The sequence below is a fragment of the Aphelocoma coerulescens genome, chromosome 11 (assembly GCF_041296385.1).
Source record: "Aphelocoma coerulescens isolate FSJ_1873_10779 chromosome 11, UR_Acoe_1.0, whole genome shotgun sequence".
Taxonomy (NCBI): domain Eukaryota; kingdom Metazoa; phylum Chordata; class Aves; order Passeriformes; family Corvidae; genus Aphelocoma; species Aphelocoma coerulescens.
In genome coordinates this window covers 6,968,826-6,980,630 of record NC_091025.1, presented here as the reverse complement: position 1 = coordinate 6,980,630, position 11,805 = coordinate 6,968,826, and the positions used below count along the sequence as shown (strand labels likewise).

Sequence of the window (11,805 nt, the reverse complement as noted above, 5' to 3'; positions counted from 1 at the left end):
GCAGACAGAGGAGGCATCTACTTATGCTTGTGGGGATGGGAATAAGTAGCTAAGGGAAAGGAGGAGCAACTGTGTGCCTCAGACAAGCCTGAAAAGGGAGCTCAGGGTTGGCACATTAAGGTTTTCTGTGCCAGGACGTGCTGGTTGGAAAAAGCCATTAGCTCAGTTCTCTCTTAATTACAGCCCTGTGCTTTCAACCAGTGCCTAGGAGCTGGTGGGACCCTGGTGGCTGCTGGGCCCAAGGGTCTGTGCACTGGGGACATGGATAGGGAGTGCAGGAGAACCTGGGGGTGATGAAAAGTCCATAGAAGATGACTTGGGCTGCTGTGTGTCAGGCATTTTCTCCCTGCAGAGCCCTGCCTGGGGACAGTGGCACTAGAACCCAGTGGGGCTGTGCCCAGCTCTCTGCATGCCCACCCTGCCCCATGCAAGGCCAGCAGACCCCATGTCCTGCAGACCATTTCTTCTAAACCAGCATTTTCAGCCCATTTGATCTGTTTCCTTCTCCTTTTTCCTTCCAGAGAAGTCGTGCAGACATGAGATTATCTTCTAAGAAGCCCATTTCCACCTTTCTTCCCCTCTGAGAAGCCTTGGATTGCCTCATCCCCCAAACCACAGCCAGGTCCCCTCCTGTGCTCCCACTCAGCATCATCCCATGTGGGTTCCCACCAGGACCTCACCCCCTCCTCACACACAGCTGCATCTGCCTTCCCCGGGAGCAGATCCCTGCATGGAAGCTGGGCTGATGTCCACCAGTGCTCCGTGGTGCTGCCATCGGGATCTGTGCCACCTGCCCCTCCTCTCTGGTGTCTGGGATGACTCTCCTGGGGCTGTGGTAGGACCTGTCCCATCTCCCTGCAGGAATACCCTGTCTGTGCACGGATGGCCACAAGCCTCCATCCCCCTGACTCTCATTTCAATCCCAGTGCTGGTGTGGGAGGCAGAGGCAACACTTGGGCTCAACTTGTGTTCAGACCCAGACTCTCCTCAGACACACCACTGCCCCATTTCTTCCCTTTCTGTAAAGTCTGCTGAACCCACCGAAAGCACCTCTGACACCCCCTGCTCTGGGGTCCCTCCTGGATTGGTCCAGTGTGGCTTCTCCTGCCTGACATCCCATCCCATCCCATCCCATCCCATCCCATCCCATCCCATCCCATCCCATCCCATCCCATCCCATCCCATCCCATCCCATCCCATCCCATCCCATCCCATCCCATCCCATCGTCCTTTCCTGCCTAACCCAGTGCTCTCTGTGTGGCCAAGGTGGCTGGGGAGGTCAGTTTGGATGGGACTCAATCACTGCCTTTGACCATCTGGGCAAACCAATTAAACCCACCCGTGACCTGTCCCTGCTCATGGACTGTGGCTTGTCTCTCCTGTTAGAAACAAACAGACAAGCACTAGATGTGATGTTCTGCCCTCACGGGAAGATAGTTTTAGTCTGCTTTCAGTTCCACCCAAGTCTCCTGGAAGTTCCTTGCTACGTCATGGCTCTTCCATAGAATGCAGAACTGCTCCTCGAACTTTTCCACCCACCGCTGGATGCGTCCCAAAAATAAACTACAGAAACCCCCTTGACCTTGGCTTCTTAGGACAGGTCTGAAATTTTTGGAAGTGCAGCCTGAGTGGGCGGCAGGCAGAGGATAAATGACAGCGCGGCGAGAGCCACAGCCACAGCCACCGGGCAGGGCGGCACAGAGGACAGAGGAAGAGCCACCACACAGCCACCATGCTCCCTGCAAGGACTGTCCTGCTGCTCACTCTGCTCCTCACCTTCTCCCTGCACCACAGCACAGGTAAGGAACCTCGGGCCACTGCTGTGGGTCGGGGCTCTGAGGCCCTGCTGGGGATGTCTCGTTGGGGAGGTCAGGCAGGAAACCCCAGCAGGGAGTGGGAATGGTGCTGCTGACAGGAGGAGCAACCCCCTGGTCAGGGCAGGGCAGCACATCCCGGGGTGCAGGGGTGGATGGAGAAGGTGCTGGGTGGTCTCAGCAAAGCCAGACCTGGGGAGAGGCTGCAGGAGCTTGGAGCACGTTCTGGCAGTTGCTCCCCAGTCTCAGCTGGATGAGCAAGTGATTGGAGGGAGGGAGAACATGCAGCTGTTTGGAGCCTTCCAAAACATCCTGCAAATTGTGCCCCTGCCTTGGAAACCCCCAAAACCAGACTGAGCACCCCGACCTTACCGTGTGCTCTGGGGGCTGCAGCAATTTGGGCTGTGAGGTGCCAGGTCCCAGGCTGTTCCCTGCACCACTGCTGTCCTTGTCCCAGTCCTGTGCTTGCTGTCCTGAAGGGTGACAAACCCCTGTCACAGGATGCTATGGGAGCTGCTGAGATGCTCCACAGCCTCCATTCTGTGTTCCAAATCCTGTGGTGCCATTGTCTGGTGATGTAATTCCAACATTCCCCCTTCCCTCCACAGCCCACTTCACACCCGTGGAGTGCTGCTTTGAGTACGCACAGAAACCCATCCGACACCCTCAAAGCTTCTACGAGACATCCAAAGACTGCCCCAAGCCTGCAGTTGTGTGAGTATCCCAGGGTTTGCTTCCCATCCCAGATCTGGAGCAGCTCCCCCATCCCATCTTGCCCCACAGACAGCTCAGTCCCAGCCAGGGGGAGCTGTGGTAGGAAAGCAGCTCTGGGGGGTGGGCAAAGAGGGGATAAAATAGGTTTCAGTGCTTTCTGCTAATGCCAGTGGTCTGGTAAGATTCAGACACCCACCATCAGCCCAAGGAGGGCAGGGGCTGCTGGAGAGGGCTCCAAGCCTCGATCCAGCATGGGGCTGCACAAAGGGAGGGGAGAAACAGTGCACGGAAGGGAATGGCTCAGGGTTCGTGTTTTCACTCTTTTTCCTCATTGCTTTCTCATTGCAGGTTTCTGGCTGCCAGTGGTGATGAGATTTGTGCTGACCCTGAGAAGCAATGGGTGAAGAAAGCCATAAAACGGCTTCAAAGGAAAATCTGAAATCCATTTGCCATCTGACTCACCCTTCCAGTCCTCCTGTCTCTGGATGGAGCCAACGGTGCTCGCAGCTCTTCTCCAAAGGATGCTGTGGCAGTGGGCACCATCACTGCAGGAGGAGCCATCCTGTACCCCAGTGGGATGAGGTGTCACAGTGCCATGGACCAGCCAGCTACCGAGCTCCTCCTGCTGTCACTGCCCTGCCAAGATGTGCCTGTGGGGCAAATATTTATAATAAAGACTCATTGCCACAAGTTGCTGTTTGAATTTCTCCTGATTCTCCAGCCCAAGCAGCAGATCCTACAAGCCCAGGGCATGCTGCAACAAAAAAAAATCGGTGCCACAAGCTTGTATTTCTCCAGGAGCAAACTGTGCCTGGTCACAGTGTGCTTCACTGGGGATGCCATGGTGGAGCCAGGCCTTGACCCACAGGTCCAGGACCCATAGGTGAGGTTACCTTCACCCCTAGGCAAGGCTGTACATCCTCAGAGCCCCATGGGCTTTGCAGGTGCTCCAGAATTAAGGGGAGGGTTCTGGGATAAGATACTGATCTACCAAACCTTTAATACCTTGACAGCTTCCAAATGTGCTGGTGGCCACTGCAAAGTATCTGAGGGAGATAAGAAACAATGCCCACAGTACCAGGAGGGTGAGGACACAACCCCCTCAGCTGGACAGAGGTGTCCTGGCTGCCTGTCCCTCCACAGGGCTGGGGAAGGGTGGGAGCAGCATGGGATCCCAGATACTAAAACCAGGCTGCTGGCCCATCTTCTCATGAGAGGGGTGCAAACATACATGGGAAAACCTCAGAAAGGGGAAAGCAAGCAATGTGCAAATGATCCTCAGCCTAAAGCTTCATCAGTGTTTTGTGCTCGTGGTTAGAAAACACTTCAGGGCTGTATTTTCTAGGACACTGAATGGCACAGGAAAACATCCCTAATGACATTTTTGCCCATGAACTGTAAGCACCATGGGAGGAAGCAGTGGTGGAAAGGAAAGCTGAAGCAGAATCAGATATTGGGGGACAAACACGAGGACTGTGCATCCCTTGTCAGAGGGGACACAAGTGGCCTTCCCCAGTGAGCAGAGACTGACAAAGCACACGGCTCCACACTGGCTCTTGCACATGGATGTGTATTTTAATAAAAATAATTCTGTCAATATACAGCAGAATGTCGATTTCTTTACCATATTTCCAGTATATTTTCATAGGCTTTTTCTCAGTTAAAATCCACCCCCCGACCCCCTTTTTTGAAGTTTTCATGCGAAGCGTCAGATAACTTAATTCACAAATACTAAGCGTAGACTGAACCAATGTGCACAGTTTGTGTAATGTCCACGTAGCCAAATGTTGTACCAAAGAGGTGAAACTCCCTTCTGAAGGCGATGAGAAGCCTGAGTGGCACAGGGAGCTGTGCCCAGCGGCGGCCGCTCCTCCAGGGCTGCCAGGAAACCTGCGGAGACCTCGCACCCTGTGCTCCAGCTGAGCATTTCATACCTGAGTTTTGAGCAACCAGCAGGAGAGAAGAGTTCACTGTGTGCTGGGCAGGTCCTGGGGCTTGCACTGCTGCCTGCAAGGGCTTCAGGGGCTGCAGCCTCCTCCTGCCTCCTGGCTGCACAGGCGGGACTGAGAAATGCAATCCCAATCCAGCCCTGGTGCAGTCCTTGGTCTGGAAGTCACCATACTTGTGTTTTTCAAATTTTCTTTAAAATCCGGATTATCCCCAGAGCTGCTGCTGCTTCTCCTTTCTCCAAGTCTGAGGCTGTGAGAAGCCCAGCATACAAAAATCCCTCTGTGCTCCCTTCTGGAGGAAGGATGCAGCTAAAGTCCTCCGAGCAAAAATATCCAAGCACACACCTGGACCCAAGTGGAGTGACCAGAGAAAAGGTGTTTGCCTGGCCACGGGACGTTCAGCAAGGAGCAGAGGTCTGCACAGCCTCCAGAAATGTTTCTGTGGTGATGTGAGTGTAAATTCCACACAGGACTCATGGGTTTCCTGCAAGCAGGAGAGAGTCAGGCCTCCCTCTTGGAACAAAAGAGCTGGCAGGACATGTGCTCCTCAAGCCTAGATGATGCCCTGGCTTGCCAGACACTGCTCCAGCTCAAGCTGCAGGCTCTGAGCTCTGGTTTGGGATGTGGGGAGAGGGACAGATATGCCAGGTTCACTCATCCATCACCTGTCACCTCTTGTTGCAGGAAAAGATGGTGGAGAGCAGCTAGTGCTTCCTATGGAAGAGACCTTCAGGCTCTCAGCTCCTCCCTTTTCCTCCCAAATCTGCTGCAGTTCCCCCCACACAGCCCCAGTAACACTTCCTCCAGCTCTCTGCCCCTGCACAGCGGACGGGACACGGCTCACAGCCAGCTCTGGCTCTGACCAAGAACTGCTGGATTGCAGTTCAATCCATCACTCATCCCTCTGGGGCAGAAGGGTCCCAGCAGCACCCAGCATATCCCTGGCACATCTCCACCAAGTCCTTCTGCAGAAACACCTTGGTACAGCTGGAGACCCAACACTTGCTCTCCACAAGAGACCTGCTCTCTCTCTGACCCACCACTGAGGCTGCTCTCACACTGGCAGGGCTGGAAGGAAGATGCTCCTTCTGCAAAGGGGACTCCTGGGTGGAATGGGGCCCCTTGTGCCTTCTCCCAGGCTGTGACCAGCTCCTCGGGGCCTCACTGCACCCAGGACTGGAGTGTGAGGGACCTCTCTCTGCACCTGCTGCCACGGGGCAGTTCAAGTCTGCACTGCTTTTTCATGTGAAGATCTTCCTGATCCCATGTGGTGCACCACACAGCTCCATGGCACTTCACACTGCTCTATAGCCTAGCTGCCACAGGTCACCTTCTCAATCAACCCCACAACAGCACAACTCCCAAACGTGTGCCTAAGCAACACATGCTACGTATTAACACAGACAGGTACCAAAGCACAGCCACAATCCAGCCTGGTTTGCTTTGCTGAAGGAGGAGATGGTTCATCATCCCTGATACCCCCAGTGGAAAATGATACATTCAATCCCCAGAACTAGTTCCAGCAGCTCTGGTTGCTCCAGTTTTTCAAGGCAGCTTCAAGAACAAAGCTATTTAAAGAATGGTAAAGATGCCTTAATAAAACATGAAAAACAAGGACACAGCTTGAGGAGAGATTGAGATGTCACTGTGAAAAAAGAGAAGAAGGAAGGGTATGGGAAGATCCTAGGTGTAGGTAACCATGAGGAATGGTTACCTCAGAACACTCCCAGAGGGGCCCATTCTCCACACCAGCCACAGCTGCATCTCCCGGTGTCCAGATTCGGTGGGCAGCAGCACAGCGAGGACCACCAGGATGCTGGAAACAGCAACAGGCTTTACACCCATCTTTCACCACACACCTTTCACACATCCCAAGGCAACAAGCTCCAGCTTTGGTTCACATGGGGCTGAGGGCGAACATCCACTGGACAACCTCCCCTAAAGAGCTGGATGCTGCACATTGTCCAGCGCTTCGCTGGGAGTCCCTCTCCGTCCTGCTGGCCACACACAAGGGCTCAATTCCTAGCAGCCTCCAAAAGAATGGCAGAAGTGCTGCAGCCAGCCCAGCTGCAGGCTGACAGGATGCTGTATGGTGGCAAAAAGGGACTGTCACATGTGGACCTGCCCCTTTAGGCCAGCAGGGAAGAGCAAGCCAAGAAGGGCAATTGGAGTTTGCCACATCTCTGCTTGGCACAGACACAAGCCACAGAGCTGGCCTGGGTCTTGGAGCAGCTCCTATAGCACCCAGCACCGCAGATACTGTGGTCATGCAGCTGGGAGAATACTGGGGTTGTGGGAGGCAGAGAAGCAAGAAGGGATTGCTGGTAGCAGCAAGAAGTTTTTCCAAAACCAGCTGGCTCTGGGAGCTCACTAAGGATGCACAAGAAATAGACTGCTACCCTTGCTGCTCACAGGAGAGCTTGACTCAGAGCCCTCTCAACACTCTAAGTCTTGAATTAACTTTGGTTAAATACTTGCTAGGGTAGGCTCATGGGCAGCAAGAGGAATCATCTGGAACAAGATGCTTCCAAGAGGAACAAGATTTGGCTCCCCTGGCACAGGAGAAATACCCACCAACTGGAATGCATCCAGTAGAGCCACTAAGATGGTCACAGGCTGGAGTACCAGGTGTATGAGGTGGATACTCTCCCAAAAAACACTTATTCCAGCTTCTCCAGTGCATCTCACTCCAAAGTTCTCCCAATGCATTCCTGATGCTCTCACTCTCTGCTTATGGGGGCAGCATGAACCCTTGTCCATGGGGAGAGAAGTCTGGTGATGTAATTCAGCTTCTTGAAGCTCTCTCCACAGAACCCCTGAAGGACACTTTAACCAAGGCTCCAGGTCTGGAGTTCTCAAAATGCTCCTCTCAAAAGGCCACTTAACAGGCAGGGCATTGGACTCAAACCCAAAGCCCAGGATGTGCAGGCCTGCAGTTCACCACCCCTGAAATCAGGTTCCACCAGGTCCCTGTGAAATGTTTTCCTTCTGCAAGGCCTTTGCTACAGTGCCAGTGTCAGGAAGAGTGTCAGGAAGGTGGGTGGGGTGTCCAGAGGACAGGGCTGGAGTGTGTTTGCTGCTCTCTAGATCATAGCTCTTTGGTGGTGGCTCTGGACTAACCAGAGCACAGCTGAGACCCTCCAAGTGTGCAGCCACAGTGGGGCTGAAGAGGTTTAGCTGTCCCAGCAGTGGCTTTTCCCAGGTCCTGGGAAGGACACACAGCTGGAGTGCCTCTCCTGGGGCTGAGGAATGCTGCTTGTGCAGTCCAGCAGAGCTCTGGAAAACCTTCTCTCAGGATCTGAAGCCAGCCCAGCAGAGAGCAACCTGAAGACAACCACACATGATGGAAGTATACATGCAGTGCCATCAGCATTACAACACAGGGCTGTAGCTGAGTCCTTGTCCCCTCACCCAGAAATGGGAAACCAGCAGTTTCTCCTATAGGCTCCACAGTCATTCCCATGGCTTTACTGAAGGACTCTTGGAAGCAGTGACCAGGTTGCTTGAGGCACTTGCAATAACAAATCCCAAATCACTTTTATAAAAGTAACTTTTGAATTGTCATGTAGCCTCTGATTAGGTGTACAGCCACATTCAGTGCTATAGACCCCATTTTACTTTAGCTCTGCTTTAAAAAACTACTGCAATAATCCAAGTTTCAGCCTATATGAACCATCAAAGAGCAGCCAGGGAGACTCAAAGGCAAGAGGCTTTGAAATACAGCCTGGGAAAACCACATCAGAAATCCCATCTAGGAATCAGGGGTAGGTTGAGGCTTACATCCCACCACACACCACAAACGTGCTTATCTTCCCCATACTGAGTCATGGCCACATTAGTCAGAATCTGAGTGCAAGAAGCAGAAACCACTAGTGAAACCACCAGAACACTTGAAATAAATTTTAAAAACCCAAATAACATCCATCACACATTTCTTGGCACCAAAATAACCAGATATCTAGGAACATTTCTTGTTTTGTTTTCTTTTGTAGTGAACCCAAAAGTTAAAAAAATGCTTTAGGACAGTCAGCAAAGCTTTGCTGAGAGACCAAATGGGGGATTAATATGACACATGATGAAGAGATTTGGGTTAAAGAAACCACAAAGAGAAGGAACCAAAAAGACCTCAGAAAGAGATAAACATGGTGTTGCTACAAAGAGAGAGAGGTCTGACTGCAGCCAGACTGCTGCAAAGTGGTGACCAACAGCAGAGGAAGTCACCAAATGGGGGAGGCAAAGCAAGGTCCTGGAGTATTTCAGCCTCAGTACCCACAATAAGCCCAGCAGTGTGCTGACAGCCTGAGTCTCAGGAATGGAAAGCCTGCAGGAGAAGCCCACCAGGCAAAGGTCACATGCTGCCTTGGCACGTCTGGGGCCAGAGGCTTTGGGAAGGAAACCTGCCCACTGAGTTCTCTCTGCACTTGCAGCAAGGCAAGGATGGCAGGCTGGGCTGGGATGCATCAGCAGAGTTGAAAAGTAACAGATGAGCTTTCAGGCACATGAGCTGTTCCCCAGAGCTGGAACAGAAGCTCCAGACTGGCAAGTTAAATTCTGCTTGGTGCAGCTCTCTGCCTCTGTCTCTGTCTCCCTGGAAGAACTGCTGTGGTAGAGCTCCCTCTGGTTTTTGCAGCTATACCAGGGATCTGATAAAAGTATCTCCTCCATCTCTAAACATCCTGTTTTCTTAGACCACCACGGCTCTAGCACTGCCCCTACACACTGCACACCTTCACCAAAGGCAGGGAAAATGTTCCCAGCCATTTCCAACACCATCTGCACATTCACTGCCACAGTCTGCCCTGGCACCTGCCCCCCTGCTCTGCCTTGATTTCAGACCTCAGGTGCCAGCTGCAGATCCAGCCTGCAAACCCAGAAAATTCTTAAAGCTTTGGGCTGCTGCTGCTCTCCTTCTCAGTGGCACACAAGCTCTCTTGCTGCTTGAAGTCCTGGCACAGGCCAACCTCCATTTTAAGAACAAACCTCAACAAAAGCTGTTCATCTTTCACTGACCTTCCAAAATAAAACTTGTGAACAGCAGTAAAATTCATGTTTGGTTGGAGCTCCCTTGGGTCCTCCCCAGAGCTACTGATCTACAATTAATTTGGTGCAGAATTCCAACTCCTCCTGTGCAGCTGAACCTGCCACCTCTTAATGGTACAGCAGATGATGCAAAGCACATGGTGCTGCCAGGCAGCCTTGCCAGGTAACAGAACATGCTCAGAAACACTCACAGGTGGTCTGAATGCTTGGCAGCACTCGAGTCCCTGGGCTTGGCACACAACATGGACACATTAGTCCATTTTACTCGGAGGTTAACCCACTCACAGATCCTTGCTAGTCTCTTTTGGGCCTGAAACTTCGATCATTATCTTAATAATCCCTAAAGAAACACTGCTGCTCCTTTCTGAATGGCCCAGGCCCGACAAAGCTGGTACTGACCCCAACCTGCAGCCTGACCTCAGCTTGTCCCACCTGCAGGGACAAGCACAGCTCAGCTCAGGTTTCTCCAGACACTTTCAAAATTTAGAAGTGCTCATTTAGATCAGTGTTATGGGGATGGGAGAGGGCAGGAAATACTGTTATTACTGAGTTACTGGCAGAGCCCTCCTCCATGGAGAAAAAGGGGGACTTGTTATTTCATTAAAAATTGTCAGCCCACCAGGGCATCACCCACGGATGTTTCTGCCCAACTCACATGACCTGGTTCTACCCATACAGTGGCAGATGACTTCATATTAATCAGTCCTGTCCCTCCAGCTGTTCAGAGAGCTGGATTTAACTCTTTCTCAGGGCTGTGAGATGCTTCTACAGCACAACCACCAACGCAGGCAATGTCAATCTTCTGCTCTTCCCACTCACAAAGCCAAGATTGAGAGCCTTGGGCTCTGAAGAGAGGCACCATGAAGGACCAGGCTCCTCCAACTCCCATCATTAGTGTGTGACAGTACCTCACCCGGCCTCCTGATGGGTTGTATGATGTGTGTGGCTGGGACCAAGTCTGTGGGCAATAAATACATCAATGACTTTGTGGAGGTGGAAGAGACCTTTTTAATAAACATGATTCAAATAAAATAAAAAAAAAAATCCCTCTGAACTGCCACTGTGAGAAGAGTTCGGATTACTAGCACGGATGATGCTGTATGTGCACGATGGAGGGAGAAGGGAAGAAAAGAACAAGCTGTCACCAATTTGACGAGCTTCCTCAGTAAATCAGCATAAACCAGCTCAGCAAAACTCTCCAGATAAAATATTGGTGGAACCATGAGAAACAACTCAAATCAAAACAAATAGAAAAATCCCTACATCAGAAGGCGCTACATTAGAATAACCAGCGAAATACTGAGTGCCGCTGGAGCCGCAGCAACGGCAGGGAGACGGGTCAGATCTGCCAGTCTTCCTGGGGTCAGGAACAGCCACACAGTGAGGGACTCACTCAATCCTTGCACAGGCAGTGTGTGTGTGCTAGAGGGGTGTCGGTGGCAGGGAGGTCAGGCTATCAACGAGGTGGTGGTGCAGTGGCAGCAACGGAGGGTGAAGGGCAGCACTCCACGACGTCAGCTCCGTCCCGCTCGGGTGGTCAGTGCAAATAGTCGTCTACTCTGGCAAAGGAGCACGAGCCCAGGCCCACGCGAGCCATGAGCCGCAAACACTCCGAGGCCTGGCCCAGGGCGAGCATCAGCGGGGGCTGCTTTGGCAGGTTCTGAGATTCTGTGGGGGCAAGGAAAGAGAGCTGTTTAGAAGAGGTGTTCTGGCTGGTGCTGGCTCACCTGCATTCAGGCCTCTCTCCATCCCAACTGGGCACCAAGCCCAGATCCCTGGCAGAAGGTGCTGGCTCTGGAAGGAAGCTGCTTCCAAATACTGCCAGCTCTGTGCTGCTGCTGCTCCACACACCCCACCACCCATGACACATCCCACAGATCAGCAGGGCCTTTGACAAAGTGCTGCTGTGGTGGCCAGAGCAACAAAAAGGCAAGGAAGCTCCTACTGATGCTGTCTGCCAGAAAACCTTCAAAACATGAGAGATCAAAGCATGGAGGAATAAGGGAAGGCAGGAGAATCTGGCCCCAGGTGAGAGGCAACCCCTCCATTTCTCCCACCTGTGCAAGGCTGCACAGCAGCCCCAGCCTTGGACCAACTCACTCCCTCATCACCATGTCTTTACAGTGGCATGTTTTCTGAGGGAATGCTCAGCTGAGCTAGACAAGGTGTCTGGTAACCTTTGTGATGAAGCTTGTCCAGACACCACATCTCCCTGGTGACAGCCCTCAGCTACTTGTCCATGCTCCTCAAGCACTGGACAAACAACTGCTGACTGTCAGGGGAAGGGA

The 11,805-nt window shown here is 52.5% G+C and overlaps 2 protein-coding genes across 3 annotated transcripts in view; one reads left to right on the top strand and one right to left on the bottom strand.

Annotated features, from left to right (window-relative positions):
* Nucleotides 1–1,536: 1,536 nt before the first annotated feature.
* CCL17 (C-C motif chemokine ligand 17) lies at nt 1,537–2,997 on the top strand. The gene is made up of 3 exons (XM_069026917.1): nt 1,537–1,799; nt 2,423–2,528; nt 2,877–2,997. The coding sequence occupies exons 1-3, from the start codon at nt 1,733–1,735 to the stop codon at nt 2,965–2,967; spliced, it is 264 nt and encodes an 87-aa protein (XP_068883018.1). The 5' UTR covers nt 1,537–1,732; the 3' UTR covers nt 2,968–2,997.
* A 7,504-nt stretch (nt 2,998–10,501) lies between these two features.
* RANBP10 (RAN binding protein 10) overlaps nt 10,502–11,805 on the bottom strand; it is a 63,411-nt gene continuing 62,107 nt past the window's right edge. For both annotated transcript variants that reach the window (XM_069027231.1, XM_069027233.1), the window contains exon 14: nt 10,502–11,185. In XM_069027231.1, coding sequence (XP_068883332.1) covers nt 11,055–11,185 — 131 coding nt within the window. In that variant the 3' untranslated portion in view covers nt 10,502–11,054. The remainder of the gene's footprint in view (nt 11,186–11,805) is intronic.

What these genes read in the sequence shown, in the direction of transcription:
- CCL17 (XM_069026917.1), top strand. Translation starts at nt 1,733, where the DNA reads ATGCTCCCTGCAAGGACTGTCCTGCTGCTCACTCTGCTCCTCACCTTC. An exon ending in CTCCCTGCACCACAGCACAG is followed by an intron (nt 1,800 to 2,422) that starts GTAAGGAACCTC and finishes TTCCCTCCACAG; the next exon opens with CCCACTTCACACCCGTGGAG. An exon ending in TGCCCCAAGCCTGCAGTTGT is followed by an intron (nt 2,529 to 2,876) that starts GTGAGTATCCCA and finishes TTCTCATTGCAG; the next exon opens with GTTTCTGGCTGCCAGTGGTG.